The 13,365-nt window shown below is 38.4% G+C and overlaps 1 protein-coding gene across 1 annotated transcript in view; it reads left to right on the plus strand.

The window, feature by feature from the left end:
- Window positions 1-13,365, plus strand: part of ank1a (ankyrin 1, erythrocytic a) — an 80,499-nt gene that overhangs the window by 53,337 nt on the left and 13,797 nt on the right. The window contains exons 38-39 of the mRNA XM_081364597.1: window positions 7,392-8,019; window positions 10,370-10,700. Of these exons, the coding sequence (XP_081220723.1) occupies window positions 7,392-8,019; window positions 10,370-10,700 (959 nt within the window). The remainder of the gene's footprint in view (window positions 1-7,391; window positions 8,020-10,369; window positions 10,701-13,365) is intronic.

Genomic DNA, 13,365 nt, shown 5'->3' on the forward strand with positions numbered 1-13,365 from the left:
AGGACACCTGTATTGTGAGCCCCTAATACAGATCCAAGGGTGTCCATATTCCCCTTACCAAATATGCTTATAAACCAGTTTGGGCCATCAGACTTCTTTTGAAATACACTAGTGCAGAAGTTGATGATTAAGATGCTTAGTGATTAACTTCCCCAGATTTGGCTTTGCCCAATACGAGTACTAAATCTGTCTTGTCACACTCAGTTTCAATTCCCTGTAAAAAGGGTTGCTTCCAGAAGGCAGGTCCACTCCCTGTGCATCTGAGAGCGAGGCCTGACCCCGTGCTGAGACTCTGTGCATGCTCATGATTGGTTTATGCACAGTACCATGGTGGCATCTAGTGGTGGAGCTGCAAGAGATGTTGTGCACTGGACTGTGCGATTGGCCTGTGCTGGGACAACTATAGAGTGACTCACCACATCAAAGGGAGCAGTATTCCCTACATGCTCTCCCAATTTTGGGATTATTTTCTCATGCAATGCTATCTGGTGGTAAAACTGTAGGTTTTGGAGCTGCGAGAACTGCTTATGTGCTTATTTCCCTGTAGAGGGAACCTATCAAGCTAACCTGCTGAAGAATCCAGCATAACCAGCATGAATGGCTTGTTGGTCCAGGCTGGTTTATGATGGCTAGAGCTGGTATAGGCTTTCCTGTAGCTCAAACAGTGGAGCGTTGGTGCTTGCAACACCAAGGTCATGGGTTAGATTCCCAGGGAAAGCGTGAACTGATAAGAATGTAAATGTGTACCTTGAAATGCAAAGTAAGTCGCTTTGGATAAAAGCGTCTGCCAAATGTATGAAATGTAAATGTATAGTGCTGATCTAGCTGGTATGCAGCTGTTCTCAAGCAGAACTGAGCTGGCGTAGCTGGTTCACTAACACTCACGCTTCCCATTTTGCTCCCAGCATGCAAAACATACCTTATTCTGGTGACCCGATATGCTGAATTTCTCAGCAGGATACCCTCTACTTTTTCCTCAATCCTTGAGTATGTAGAGTAGCAGGTTGGTCCATCTACGGTGCTGCAGGATCCCACTCTGACCCAACAAGCATACGTGTTGCATGTTGCCTGTTGCCACCTACATAACAATCTGGCAAGGTGATGTGGGAGGGAATGATTGTGTCTTCCTTGGAAGAGCCTCGTCATCCCTTTTATTCCCCACACCTCTTCAGCATCAGCATCAAAGCTGTGCCAAATATCCCCTCTGGGATCACTGGTGCATCCAGGATAGACTCTTTCTCTGTCTAAGACTGGGGAGATCAAGCCATCATCTTCTCTCCTGTATGACTACGAAGCTCTGGTCTTCTCCTTGGCTCAGCGCATCTGTGGCAGAAGTTATGGCAGATACTTTGTCCCACAGTAAGTGAGCACTAAAATGGAGTTAAATGGACAGTAAATACATTAGAAGCTCATTTCAGTTATGCTTGACTGGAAAGTGCTTGACTGGTTTTGATGGGAGTGTAGAGCTTGTGGCTTCCTCACTCCTGGGGTGTTGGTGAGCTCTCAATAAAAGCCCAAGTAGGAGAATCCCATTTACCCGGAGCACAGATCTCCTTGGATGGGCAATGGTTGGAGAAAGGCTTGTTTTTGCATGTGACTGCAACCTCATCCAGGAGCTCTGGAAATATTTTGGTTTACAACCTGATTTTCAGTCTGCAATTTTCCTTTCCAGTCATAGCGAGACTTTGCACTTACACAAAACCTTATTTCCACAGAGGTCGAGCTGCAAAGGTTTTTCCCTGCTAGCCAGTGTTTTCTGAGTTGCCACAACCATTTACTTCAAACCAACTGAACTGGGAGTAAATTGGTAAAAAAGATCCAGTAATTTGGCTGGAGTGACTCCTAGACACAAGCATCAATATGGGAATACACAGAAACCTTGTCTCCATAGTGAGATCTTGAAATGAATGCTAAGACTTTAGCATTTTAAACCCTATCTTTGTGGCTATAGTCAGTATAGTCTACTATGAATATCAAGATTAGTTCACAAAAAGTAAATTTCTAAAAGATACTGCTATGCTTTTTTTGTGTAACGTCTTGGAATAGTGGGCAAACTGGCAAGAGTACTCTGTTTATTCAGGCAGAGCATTAAACCTGTTCCCTTTACCCCATGCTTTGTGTTTTTCTTGATATGTCAAATGCAGCCCAGCCTTCTTCCTCTCCTTCTCCTCCTCCTCCTCTTCTGCACCTCCTCTCTGACCTTTGACCTCATACAGACATCATGTTGACCTCTGGCCCTCATTTATCTCTCTGTCCTCAGACCAGTTGTGTGTTTTCTTCCCCCACCCTCCCAAACCACCTCTCCCACCCCCCCTCAAAAAAAAAAAAAGGAAAGTTATTGCTCTGTTCTGTGATCAACCCCCTCCATCACCAGTTTTATGCTTAGCGCCCCCTACAGGAGGGAGGTGTTTCTGACTCACCTGTCTCCTTTTCTTTCTGTCTCTCTCTCTCTGTCTATCTCTCTCTCGCTCTGTCTCCTTCCACCCAAACAACCCTCTCTCGTCTTTCTGCTAAGAGGCCTGTTTACATGCTCTTGTGGCACTTTCTTGGATGTACCTCATTCCATGATCTCTGCATGCAGGGTCCAAAAGTAACTTTTTGCCACATCTGCCAATGGCGGGTAAAATTGTATTTATTTATTTTTCACCTCATGGCAATTAAACTATTTAGCTGCTTTTAAATATTGGAGACAAAAAAAGTTGTTGAATCTCTTGCAGGACCATAAAGGAGTACAACCTGCAAAAAGACTGAATTTGATTTTGTGATTTAATGCTGCGTTGACTTAATGCAAGGAATATTTCATATTTAATTGAAAAAATAACTTCAAGCATCTTAGATAAATACAGCACAGCACTTGTTTTGTTTAGCAAACTTGAAAAATGAGATTTAACCCATTATTTGATCAACCAACTGGTCAGTAACCTTGTTTTATCTTCTCACCAAAACCGATTTTACTCCCATTTGGCTCTTAGCGAGGGTTCATTTTGGACCCTGTCTGCATGTATCAAAGGAGGGCATAAAGCATGAATGCTTCTCCATGGAGATGTTGAGAAAACTCTAGCTTGAAGGGCTCTGGAACAGGACACAATGACACACTGACATGGCATATGCATTACCATAAAGATAAGTGAAACAAATTAAAGGCTCTGTTTAGGTAAAGTTAACTTCACCTAACCCGAAAACATGCAAATATTCATATTCTGTTATCACTAAACTGTCTTTATGGCATATGCTGTTATCGTCCATGTGTGATGCCCTTCAAATAAAAGATCACTTTTCGCATGATGTCGGACAGCGGATCTTGCATGGCCTGTTAAAGCTGCACGAAGGCCTTGCTGGTGCTGATTGTGCTCTTTGATAGTTGTTGAGCTCAGAAATATGTTTGTTTCTTTGTTACCTTTCTTTTTTTAACTGTTTTGGTCACTGTACAATCTTTCATTTATACTCAATGTTGTCATTTTCCTTATGTCTGTCTATTAGCTGTGAATTCAGGGACCCTGTGAAACTCCTCACAATCCGTTTTTTAAGTGCTTATGTAAATAAGTCTTTTTTGTTCACAATTATGCATTTTCTGTGCGTTAGTGGATGTTATGTTTCTGTTTATACATAACATGTTATGGACTGGCCTGTTTTTTTTTCTATAAGAAACATTTTCTATTGTTTTTTCTTCTGTGACTACCTTTTTATCTTCATGAGCTTGTGACTTGTGTGTTACTTGTTGGGTTTTGTGAGTGTATTTTGTGTGTCTGTCTATGTCTGTTTCCCACTCTGTCTCTGTCATAAAAAGCCTTCAATACACACAAAATGCACAAGAGCTGATGTAGTACTGAAATATATGTACTCAAATGGATGCTGGCCTGTACATAGCATACATACTACATTTATTTTAGGGCTCATCCTCCCTTTGTAATTTCTTTACAAATTATATTGTGTGTCTGATACCCCACACACAAATTCACCATTGAAACCATGGTTCCTGCCTAAAGTTATCATAGTTATAGTTACTGCAGTGAAATTGCATGGGGGGAAAAAGAAAAGAAATTAAATAGCAGGAAGATACTGAAAACTTTGTACGCTGTTTAAAGTAGATCCAAATTAGCTCATTAACATTTTAAATAGTCATACTGATATTGAAATTTTAAGTGCTTTATTCAACTGAGTAAGATTAATAAATACATGTGTAAGATGTTTAAATAATTTTGACCACTTACAATCTTATTTAATGTTCTGATTAACTTTTCATTTTGTACTGAGACCATGCATTCTATTCTATTCTATTCTATTCTATTCTATTCTATTCTATTCTATTCTATTCTATTCTGTTCTATTTTATTACCTGCATTATATTTATAAAAAAGACAAATATCCTAACTTTGCATTCCAATCTTCCTTTTAGTTTGATTTTCTTTTATGAATATTCAAAAAAAATGCATCTACATTTTATCACATAAACTAAACGAACACATAGAATGATATGCAGATGAACAGGATACTTTAGATGCACATCATACAAAATGTGTCACTATACATTGCGATTTATTTATTTTAATTATTATTTAAATAGAGGTTCTTTGGTGTAGCTATGTGACAGTATTTGATTTTTCTGTAACACTTTACAATAAGGTCCCGTTAGTTAACATTAGTTAATGCGTTAACGAACACGTATTAACTAACTTGGTTAAAAATACAACTATTAATTGTTCAGTCATGTCTGCTCAGGTCCATTAAATAACATTAACAGATACAACTTTTGATTTTAACAATGTATTAGTAAATGTTGAAATCATAAATGCTTTAGAAGTAGTTTTTATAGTTCATGTGAACTAATGCATTGAACTAATGTTAACAAATAGAACCTTATTGTAAAGTGTTACATATTTCTCAAATAAACTACACAGGCATGAGGTCACATGATTGAGTATTCCCACTCTCTGAAGTCCCATTCCAGGGCCATGTGGTTAATATATGTCTCCGGTGTGTGTAGTGTGCTCTTTATGAGAAGTCTTATCTGTACGGGGGTCGTAAACTGGGGAGAGGAAACAGACTGGTCAATAAGGCCCGTTGTTTATGTCAGAGTAAGAATGTTTTTGTGGACAATACACATAATTCTCACTCCCTCTCTAACAATACACATCAGTCTCTTTATATTATAGTCACACTTGTGTTTATTGGCATTTCTGTCAATGAGTGTGTAACAGAACACTAAAAGCTACCAAACATCTGCTCATTGTGAAAAACAGACAAGTACTAAGGTGCTTACATATTGTTGGCTTATAAAGCATAATTGTTATTTGTGGAAATATGAAAACACGTATTGACAATTATGAATGTATTTTTTACCCCAATTAGTTTTGCATTTAAACCACAATGATTTTTATTGGTGTACTCTATCCATATAACTACCTACTGTTTGTTTGTTCATCTGTTATCAATTAAAGGTGAAGTGTGTAATATCTGCACCTCTAGAGTCACCAAATGAAATAGCAAAAAAGGGCATGTTTCCATTGGTTAAACTGACAATATTGCACAATGCTCAAACAAACAAATTTTTTTTTAAATAAAATACACACTTCCCCTTTAAGACTGGGCTCTACGTAATTTAAATTAGATGAGTTTGAGAGCACATGTTTTTACACTTTATATAGCTGTATTTTATCATTTGACTTGTATGAAAGTTACATAAATGTAATGAAGCTACATTTTTTGAGTATGCTGTGGACTTTTGTGTATGTGTACAAGACCTTACACTTCTTTTTTATGAGAACAATGGTTATTGAAGATGATCTGTGCTGGTTGGTTGCTTGCATGCATGTTATCTGATAGAAGCCAAAATGTCATGACTCTGAGAATGAGAGCATGGAAGACTAAGCATGTGTGTGTGTATAGGGTGCTCTGCCCCAACTCCACAGTTCTGAAGGGGTGTCTTTTACTTCCTGGTTGGTGACAGTCAAAAGGTTCTCTTTAACCCCCGTTATCTCTTGTGACAAAAAAAAAAAAAAAAAAAGTGGGGCAGCAACAGTCTTTTACAACTGCATACTTGGTGCTACCACAATTGCCTGTGCTCTTGCTGCCGGCCCGAAGCTGCTGTAAGCGATGTTAGCCATCTTGCTTTCCTCCAGACTTGCAGTGATACAACACCACTGTTTTTCTTTAAAAGCTACACTATTTCGTATTCTATAATTGGCTGAGCTGCTCTCAAAAAACTGAAATGTACCCTCATCCTTGCTTCGGGTCATTTTGACCCGAAATTCTTTTTTAAAATTTTTATTGAGTGATCATCAGAGGGGTCCAAGACCCTAGGACTTTTGTCACACTTAAACTATGAATACACACAAAAAAAAAATAATGGATTCCAGGAGTTTTGTGGTTGAAATTTAAAAAAGTAACAAATCCTTCCCTCATGGGTCAATTTGACCCCCATAGGAATGAATGGAATGCGAGGAATGCTTCAGTACACATAGAAAAAAAAAACTAAAAATGCTCAAAATTCTAACTAAAAATGCTAAAACTTTACCAAAAATTATTTTGTAATGTCTACATGTGTCTCTGAATGCATACTGAAGTTAAACTGACTTTAGGACCCAGAGGAACAGCTCATTTGCTCCATATAGAGCTATAAGGCCATCTAGTGGCAAGAGTCATGAAATATCATGTTATATTATGATTTTCCCACAAGAGGTCGGCAAAGACACCCAATGTAAGATATTTTGAGCTGAATTAAAAGCGGTAAGCATGAAATTGTGAGTTATTTTGAATTTAAGTTGAAAGAATATGAGGAATGTGCTTAAATTACTATTTATTTATTATTTATTGATCAAATCTAGTAATTTAAAGGTAAATAAAAAAAATGTAAATCACCACAAAAAATAAATAAAAATACAAATATTATCAAAATGTAATAAAATAAGCTTTCTGTACAAAAAAAAAGGAAGTATAATTTTAGGGCTTCAGGTCATTTTGACCCACGAGGGAAAGATGTGTTACAAAGTGCGATGGAAGGATGAGGGTTAACAGTGCGTTTACACTCTCAACACTATCGGCAGCAAACCCAACGTCTGCCAACCCAAACACGCAAACTCTTTGACGAGTAAAGAAGCGACTCTTTTCTAGAGCTTTCCAACCATGCAAGATGCACTCAAGTGCATTTCTGGACACCCAGATCTGTCAGGTACTTGAGATGAGAAATGGCTTACAGCAGCTTCAGCAACCTCTCTCAAAAAAATGTTATTCCCCCCATTTGCTTTCCACCAAGTCAGTGGGCTTGCTCTCTAATCTCCCTTCCCTAACCCCCTGATCTGGAGCACATCCCTCCTGGGTTAAAAGCGTGTGGGGCTGACTGGGGGGCGCACTGGGGGGCCTGTATCAGTGTGCCAATCTCTGTGTCACTCCAGGTTACGGGCTGGTGGTACAGGAGGAACTAGTCTCACCGGCCTCCATGCAGTACAGTCTACCTTCGCCACTGGGCAATGAGCCCTACTGGCAAGAAGTATCGAGCATGGAGTGTGCGCCAATCGCAACCACTGAAGAGGACACACTCATGGAGATGTCTGAGGTACAGGTTTGGCCCTCAGGCAATAGTCCTTCCATTGTGACCGTTGAGGATTCGTCACTGGAGTGCAGCAATGCTGACGACCTGGGCCACTCGAGGAGCGGGACTCCCGGTGGAAACGGAACCGAGGGACTTGCTACTCCGGGAGGGTTGAGTGGATCCATCGAGCTTCTCGAGGATCAGTCAATTGGGGCGGATTCAGATTACAGTGCCGCTGGGATGCTGTGTCTGAGCGAAGGGGTCAACATCAATGCTCTGGACAGAGGTCAGGGGTTGGAGAGGTCAGAAGGGGCTGTTGGACAAGAAGTCAACAACGTTAAAGACGCTTCCAATGGAGGGTTGGGAGAAGGAGGAGGTGACGGCACAAACTTAGAAGATAGCGTATCTCTCATTTCAGGGCAACAGCGAATTTATGCTCGAGTGAGTGAGTCACCTGGGCTAAGAAGACGGGCCGATCATGGGGAAGACAGGTGAGTTGCCCATTACGTTCTGAGTTACTTTGTGGACCAGCAGGGATATGCTGATGCATATTTTTCTGGAAGTTTCTTCAGGTAATCATTTTCAACTCCTAATTTTGAAGAGCATTGAAAATTAGGCTAACCTTGACCAAATATTAGTTTAAATGTGTTGTTCATGGGTTACTATAGCGTCACCAAACGGGATTGCAGGCCGGAGCGTATTAAAGATTTTCTGTTAGAACGGTGTCGTGTAATCGGCCCCTAAGTTAATAACTAATGATCTCTGCAATGGAAGTGAATCAATTGATCAAAACTAACTTTAGCTGGACAATAACTTTATTCTAGAGCTGCTGTAAAGCCAAAACAATCTCTGTTACTGTAATTTCCTATTATCACTGTAAAGCTCCTTTGAAACAGTCTATATTGTTAAAAGCGCTATATAAATGAAGGTGACTTGACTTGCAAAAATACTGCACTTTCCCCAGTTCTCTACACGCCACAATGGCTTTGTCCCAGACTGATGTAATTAATGGACCCATTGTTGCAGTGTCGGGCTGGTAGAGATCCTCAAATGGATCGATGTTTTATTAGTGCCACAGAATTTAGTCTTTCTTTTCTGATGGACCGAAAATATTAATGGCTAATGATCTCCTACTACAAAAAAGTTTCAGCCTCTAGAAAGAGAAAAGCCCCTCATCCTAAATTATAATTAGACTTTTGTCAGGGTAGCGGCAAATGTAATTTTTTGACAGGAGTGAAAACCAAGCTGTGAAGCATAGAAGTGCAGTTTATTAAATGTATTGTTTTGTTATTTAATTACCAGCCGATTATTCATCTCACGAAACTTGTTTCCAAAAGACTTTCAGAAGACTTCATGAAGCAGTTCTGAAAGTTGAAAATCACATTTGATCTACGACCTTTATATAGTGAATGTTATTTTAAAGACAGTCTATATTTTATGCATATACAATTCAATATAGAGTCTACCCTGACGGAGGTCTATACCAATTGACTCTGACTGACCAGCAATAGTAAATAGCAAATTATAGTTCTTCAGTCTTTCTAATGAAAATGTAAGTGGCATTCATTGTGTTTGTCACACTTGTCAAGCTGTCAAGTGTGGTTTGTAAAGTAATCTAAAGCCTTTTGGCTCTGTAAAGAAAAGGACGATCCTATCAGTACATCCCACCTCAACTTTATATTGCAATAATCCTGAGTTTATCTTCAACAAACACACATGAACTTGCTAATCTTGGCCTCTTGAGAGCATGTGACGGGAAGTAAGTGTGCAAGACTGTCCAATGCTAAAGTTCAGTTCCCATAATGCACATTAAATCTCTAATACGGCTTCGGAGTAGAATTTGAGGCTAAGAGTATCCCATCATTCATCACGTGTAGGAATTCGCATGCCCTAAAATTGCACAAAATTGCAAAATTGTTAGTTAAATGTATTAGATATTACAAGAAATTTGGCTGTTAAATGTAGTGCTGCATGTTGTGTTGGTGCAGAGATGAGTAGGTGTATTTTGTAAAACATAAGGAAACTTTAGAAGTTTAGTGCTCTAAAATGTTCTGAGAATCAAATGTGGATATAAACCTCAGAAAGAATGTGCATTTTTTTTACTCTATGTTGCAAGTGTGTCCCATGGAGTAATCAAAAGTTATTCATGCCCATTTGAAAACTCTGGCCAAATAGTCTCAAGTCACCTTTATTTACAGTATATAGCGTTTTTTACAATACAGATTGTTTCAAAGCAGTTATCTTTACAGAGATAACAGGAAAATAATGCAACAAAGTTTTTTTCTAGAAGAAAATAGCGTCATAGTCCAGATTAAGTAAGTTCAGTGATGGTTCATTTTTGTTGTAAGAAAATTATTCATTTAGTTAATTTATATATATAGCCGTTGGAGAAAACCGTAATGTCATCGTCCTGCTCAGTTCAGTTCTCATACAATGGTGTCAATGCAGGCAGATCAATAATATTGTTGAATATTAAATTAAATGTAAGTTGCCAAGTGATCAAGTGCAAAGACTGCAAGTGTGGATATTGGGACAAGCCCCTAGAACTATCTGTGTTTCTCTGCAGCAGAACAGAAATAAGGCTATTCTCAGACACTCTAAAAAATGCAGAGTTGTTTCAACCCAAATGTGGGTCAAATATGGACGAACCCAACTGTTTGGTTAAAAAATTTAACCCAACTGCTGGGTTTGTCCATATTTGACCCAATTTAACCCAACAGTTGGGTTTGCCCATATTTGACCCAAATTTGGGTTGAAACAACCCTGCATTTTTTTAGAGTGTAGTGATTACTGCTGACTGCATTGTCATTACCTCTTCTAATATTCTGTCTTGTTTTTCAGGTTATGTGGTGGGTCGTTCCTGTCTTACCTGCAGGATCAGGGGACTCCCGGTTGGCACTCTCCCCCAGATCCGACCCAGAACCGAGTGGGGTCTCTACAATGCTCCCTTCCTAGACAGGCGATCGAGTCCATGATGTCCTCAGTGCGCGCCGCAGTGGACTGTGACTCTAAGCTGGCCCAAGAAGCCCTGATCGAGCCGGTGCGGGACATGGGGCATTCGGAGATCATCCACGGGCACTATCAGGGGACTCAACCTTTTGAGAAAGGACTAGGGTTCCCACACAGAACAGCCAACATTCGGGCTTGGGAGGACATGCGTCTAAGAGGACAGGTAAGAGAACTTTTTGATTTTAAATTTGTATTTAATTTGTGATGTCACATATCAAGCACCTGCTGACTGTTTTTGCTTTGACCTGCAATGGTGTGATGGATGAGGTTGACTTCATTGCAAGGCTGTAAACATTGGGAGGACCAAACCAATCATTCTCTTAAAAGGATTTAAGAGAACTAAAAAAAAAGGCATGCAGCATGTTTGCCATTAAATGCATTTTGGATTGATCTATCTTTGGGGTTTACACTGAAAAAAAGGTGTTTTATAAGAGAAGTCACAGACAATTTGTGTTATAGCCGTTCTCGTTCATTTCTGTGGTATCCACAAAAAGACAACTCTTGTACAACTCACACGTCAAGGCTGTAATGTGATTGGTTATCAAGGCTCACGTGATCGGTCGTGCTTTCTCCAATGGTAGAGATGCAAATGTTGGTATCTCCACGTAAAAGAACATCTCTGCTTTTACTGCTAAATTCTTCTTGAAAAAGCATTGTCAAACCTAAAAGTAAGCTGTAGTGACATTGAATCATATTGTTTCACACTTTTGTAGTTTTTGACAGAAGTCTTGGTTTGCGTGATTTGGTTTAATTGAACAAAATAATGCATCAGGCAGAGAACGTAATGTAGAGGAATTGCTTTCATTGTTTGTAGTTGATGTACTCTGGATTTAGATTCCAACTCTGTGCTCCCTCTTCTTTAAGGATAAGCCTGTATCCATGGAAGCCTGTTTCCACCACAGAATAAAACATTTTAAAAGATAAAACGACTTTTTATCTCACAATTGTGAGTTAACATCTCGCAATTCTGACTTTATAACACACAATTGCTACTTTATTTCATGCAATTCTAACTTTATATCTCCCAATTGTGTTTTATAAAGTCAAAATTGCGAGTTTATTTCTCTCAAATCTGACTTTATAACACAATTGCGACTTTATATCACACATTTCTGAAAAGTTAGATGAAATTTTTTAGATAAAAAAGATAAAAAAAATTACCTTTTTTATTTTTTATTCTGTGGTGGAAACAAGCTTCCATATATATCAGTCGTTTTAATATTATGTGACTAGATTGGAAAAACAGTGTGCATTAATGCATCATTGGACTAGAGGAGGAACTGGGGGAAATAACATGTGGAAGAAATGACGTTATGTGGAGTTAAACTCAAGCAGTTGGTGGGAATATTGGACAGCTGTGATTAGTGTCAGTCCGACTGTATTGTGCTATAAATGCCCTCTGTGACAGACCATATTACTAGTGACTATTAAAAAACAAGCCCAAAGTCACTTATAGTAGCATACATGGATAATTGGCTTTATTCAGTAAAGTCATTGCTTACAAAAGCATTTATTTCCCTAAGGCTGATGGAAACTCAAGTGTGCACAATTGTTTGCACTTGCTTGTGGTGGCACACACACACACACACACGCACACACACACACACACACACACACACACACACAGTATACAGCCAGCCCTAGATGGACACACAGCCCATTGGTTTCTAAATATAGATCTTGTCTGCTTCTGTCATCTGAAGGGCCAATCCTGCTGCAGTGGTGAGTAGTGGAGGAATATTATATATGGATTTGAAAGGCATGGACAGTAAGGTCAATGGTCTCTTAAAGACATGTAATGCTGTTACCAGCTCTGAAAATGGTGTTTAAGAAAATGTAACGGGAAAATAACTGACTTTGGTATCATTTGCAGGAAAAAGGTTTGTATTATAAAGGTTTATGATGCTGCTGATTTCACACAAAATAAAAAATGCATGGTCAGAAATTTACTTACAATGTACAGTACACTACTCTTCAAAAGTTTGACATTTTTTTATATTGCAATAGTCCATATTAGACATTCTACTAATTATAAGGAACTATGTGTCAGCTAACTCGCACTCTAATGACTATTTGACATTTAGTTGAATGTCTAAAGTGGACTATGAATTCTTTCAAGATTTGGTTTTGAAAGCAATTCATATTTTGCAAGGACACATTAAGTTGATCAAAAGTGCCAGTTAAGATATTTATAATGTTACAAACGATTTCTATTTCAAATGCTGTTCTTTTGAACTTTCTATTCATCAAAGAATCCCGAAAACAAACATTTCCACAAAAATATGAAGCAGCAAAACTGTTTTCAACATTGATAATAATAAGCAGCAATATTTCCTGAGCATCAAATCAGCATATTAGAATATGTATACAGGAATAAATTACATTTTACAATATATTATAATATATAACAGTTTTAAAGTGTAATAATATTTCACAATATTACTGTTTTTACTGTATTTTCTTTTTAAATAAATGCAGCCTTGGTGAGGAGAAAAGACTTCTCTATAATTAAGAGCTCGTATTAAAAACTGATTTTATAGTTAAGTCATGGCCATTAACTGTACAATTAATGTAAGATTAATGGAGAGAGCAAAACATTACTTTAGGCCATGATCCTTGTCTTTTATTCCCACCGTAGTAAAATTGAAAATGTCCTGGAAAATGATCGCTGGAAAAGAGTGGGAACCCTGATTACATATATTACATTAGAAAAGTTATTTTAAAGTGTAATAATATTTCACAATTTGACTGTTTTTACTCTGGTGAGCAGAAAAGACACTTTCAAAAACTTTTAAAAAATCTTACCAATCCCAAACAGTAAGTCTGAG

This window comes from Scardinius erythrophthalmus (assembly GCF_964197995.2).
Source record: "Scardinius erythrophthalmus genome assembly, chromosome: 5".
NCBI classification, from domain to species: domain Eukaryota; kingdom Metazoa; phylum Chordata; class Actinopteri; order Cypriniformes; family Leuciscidae; genus Scardinius; species Scardinius erythrophthalmus.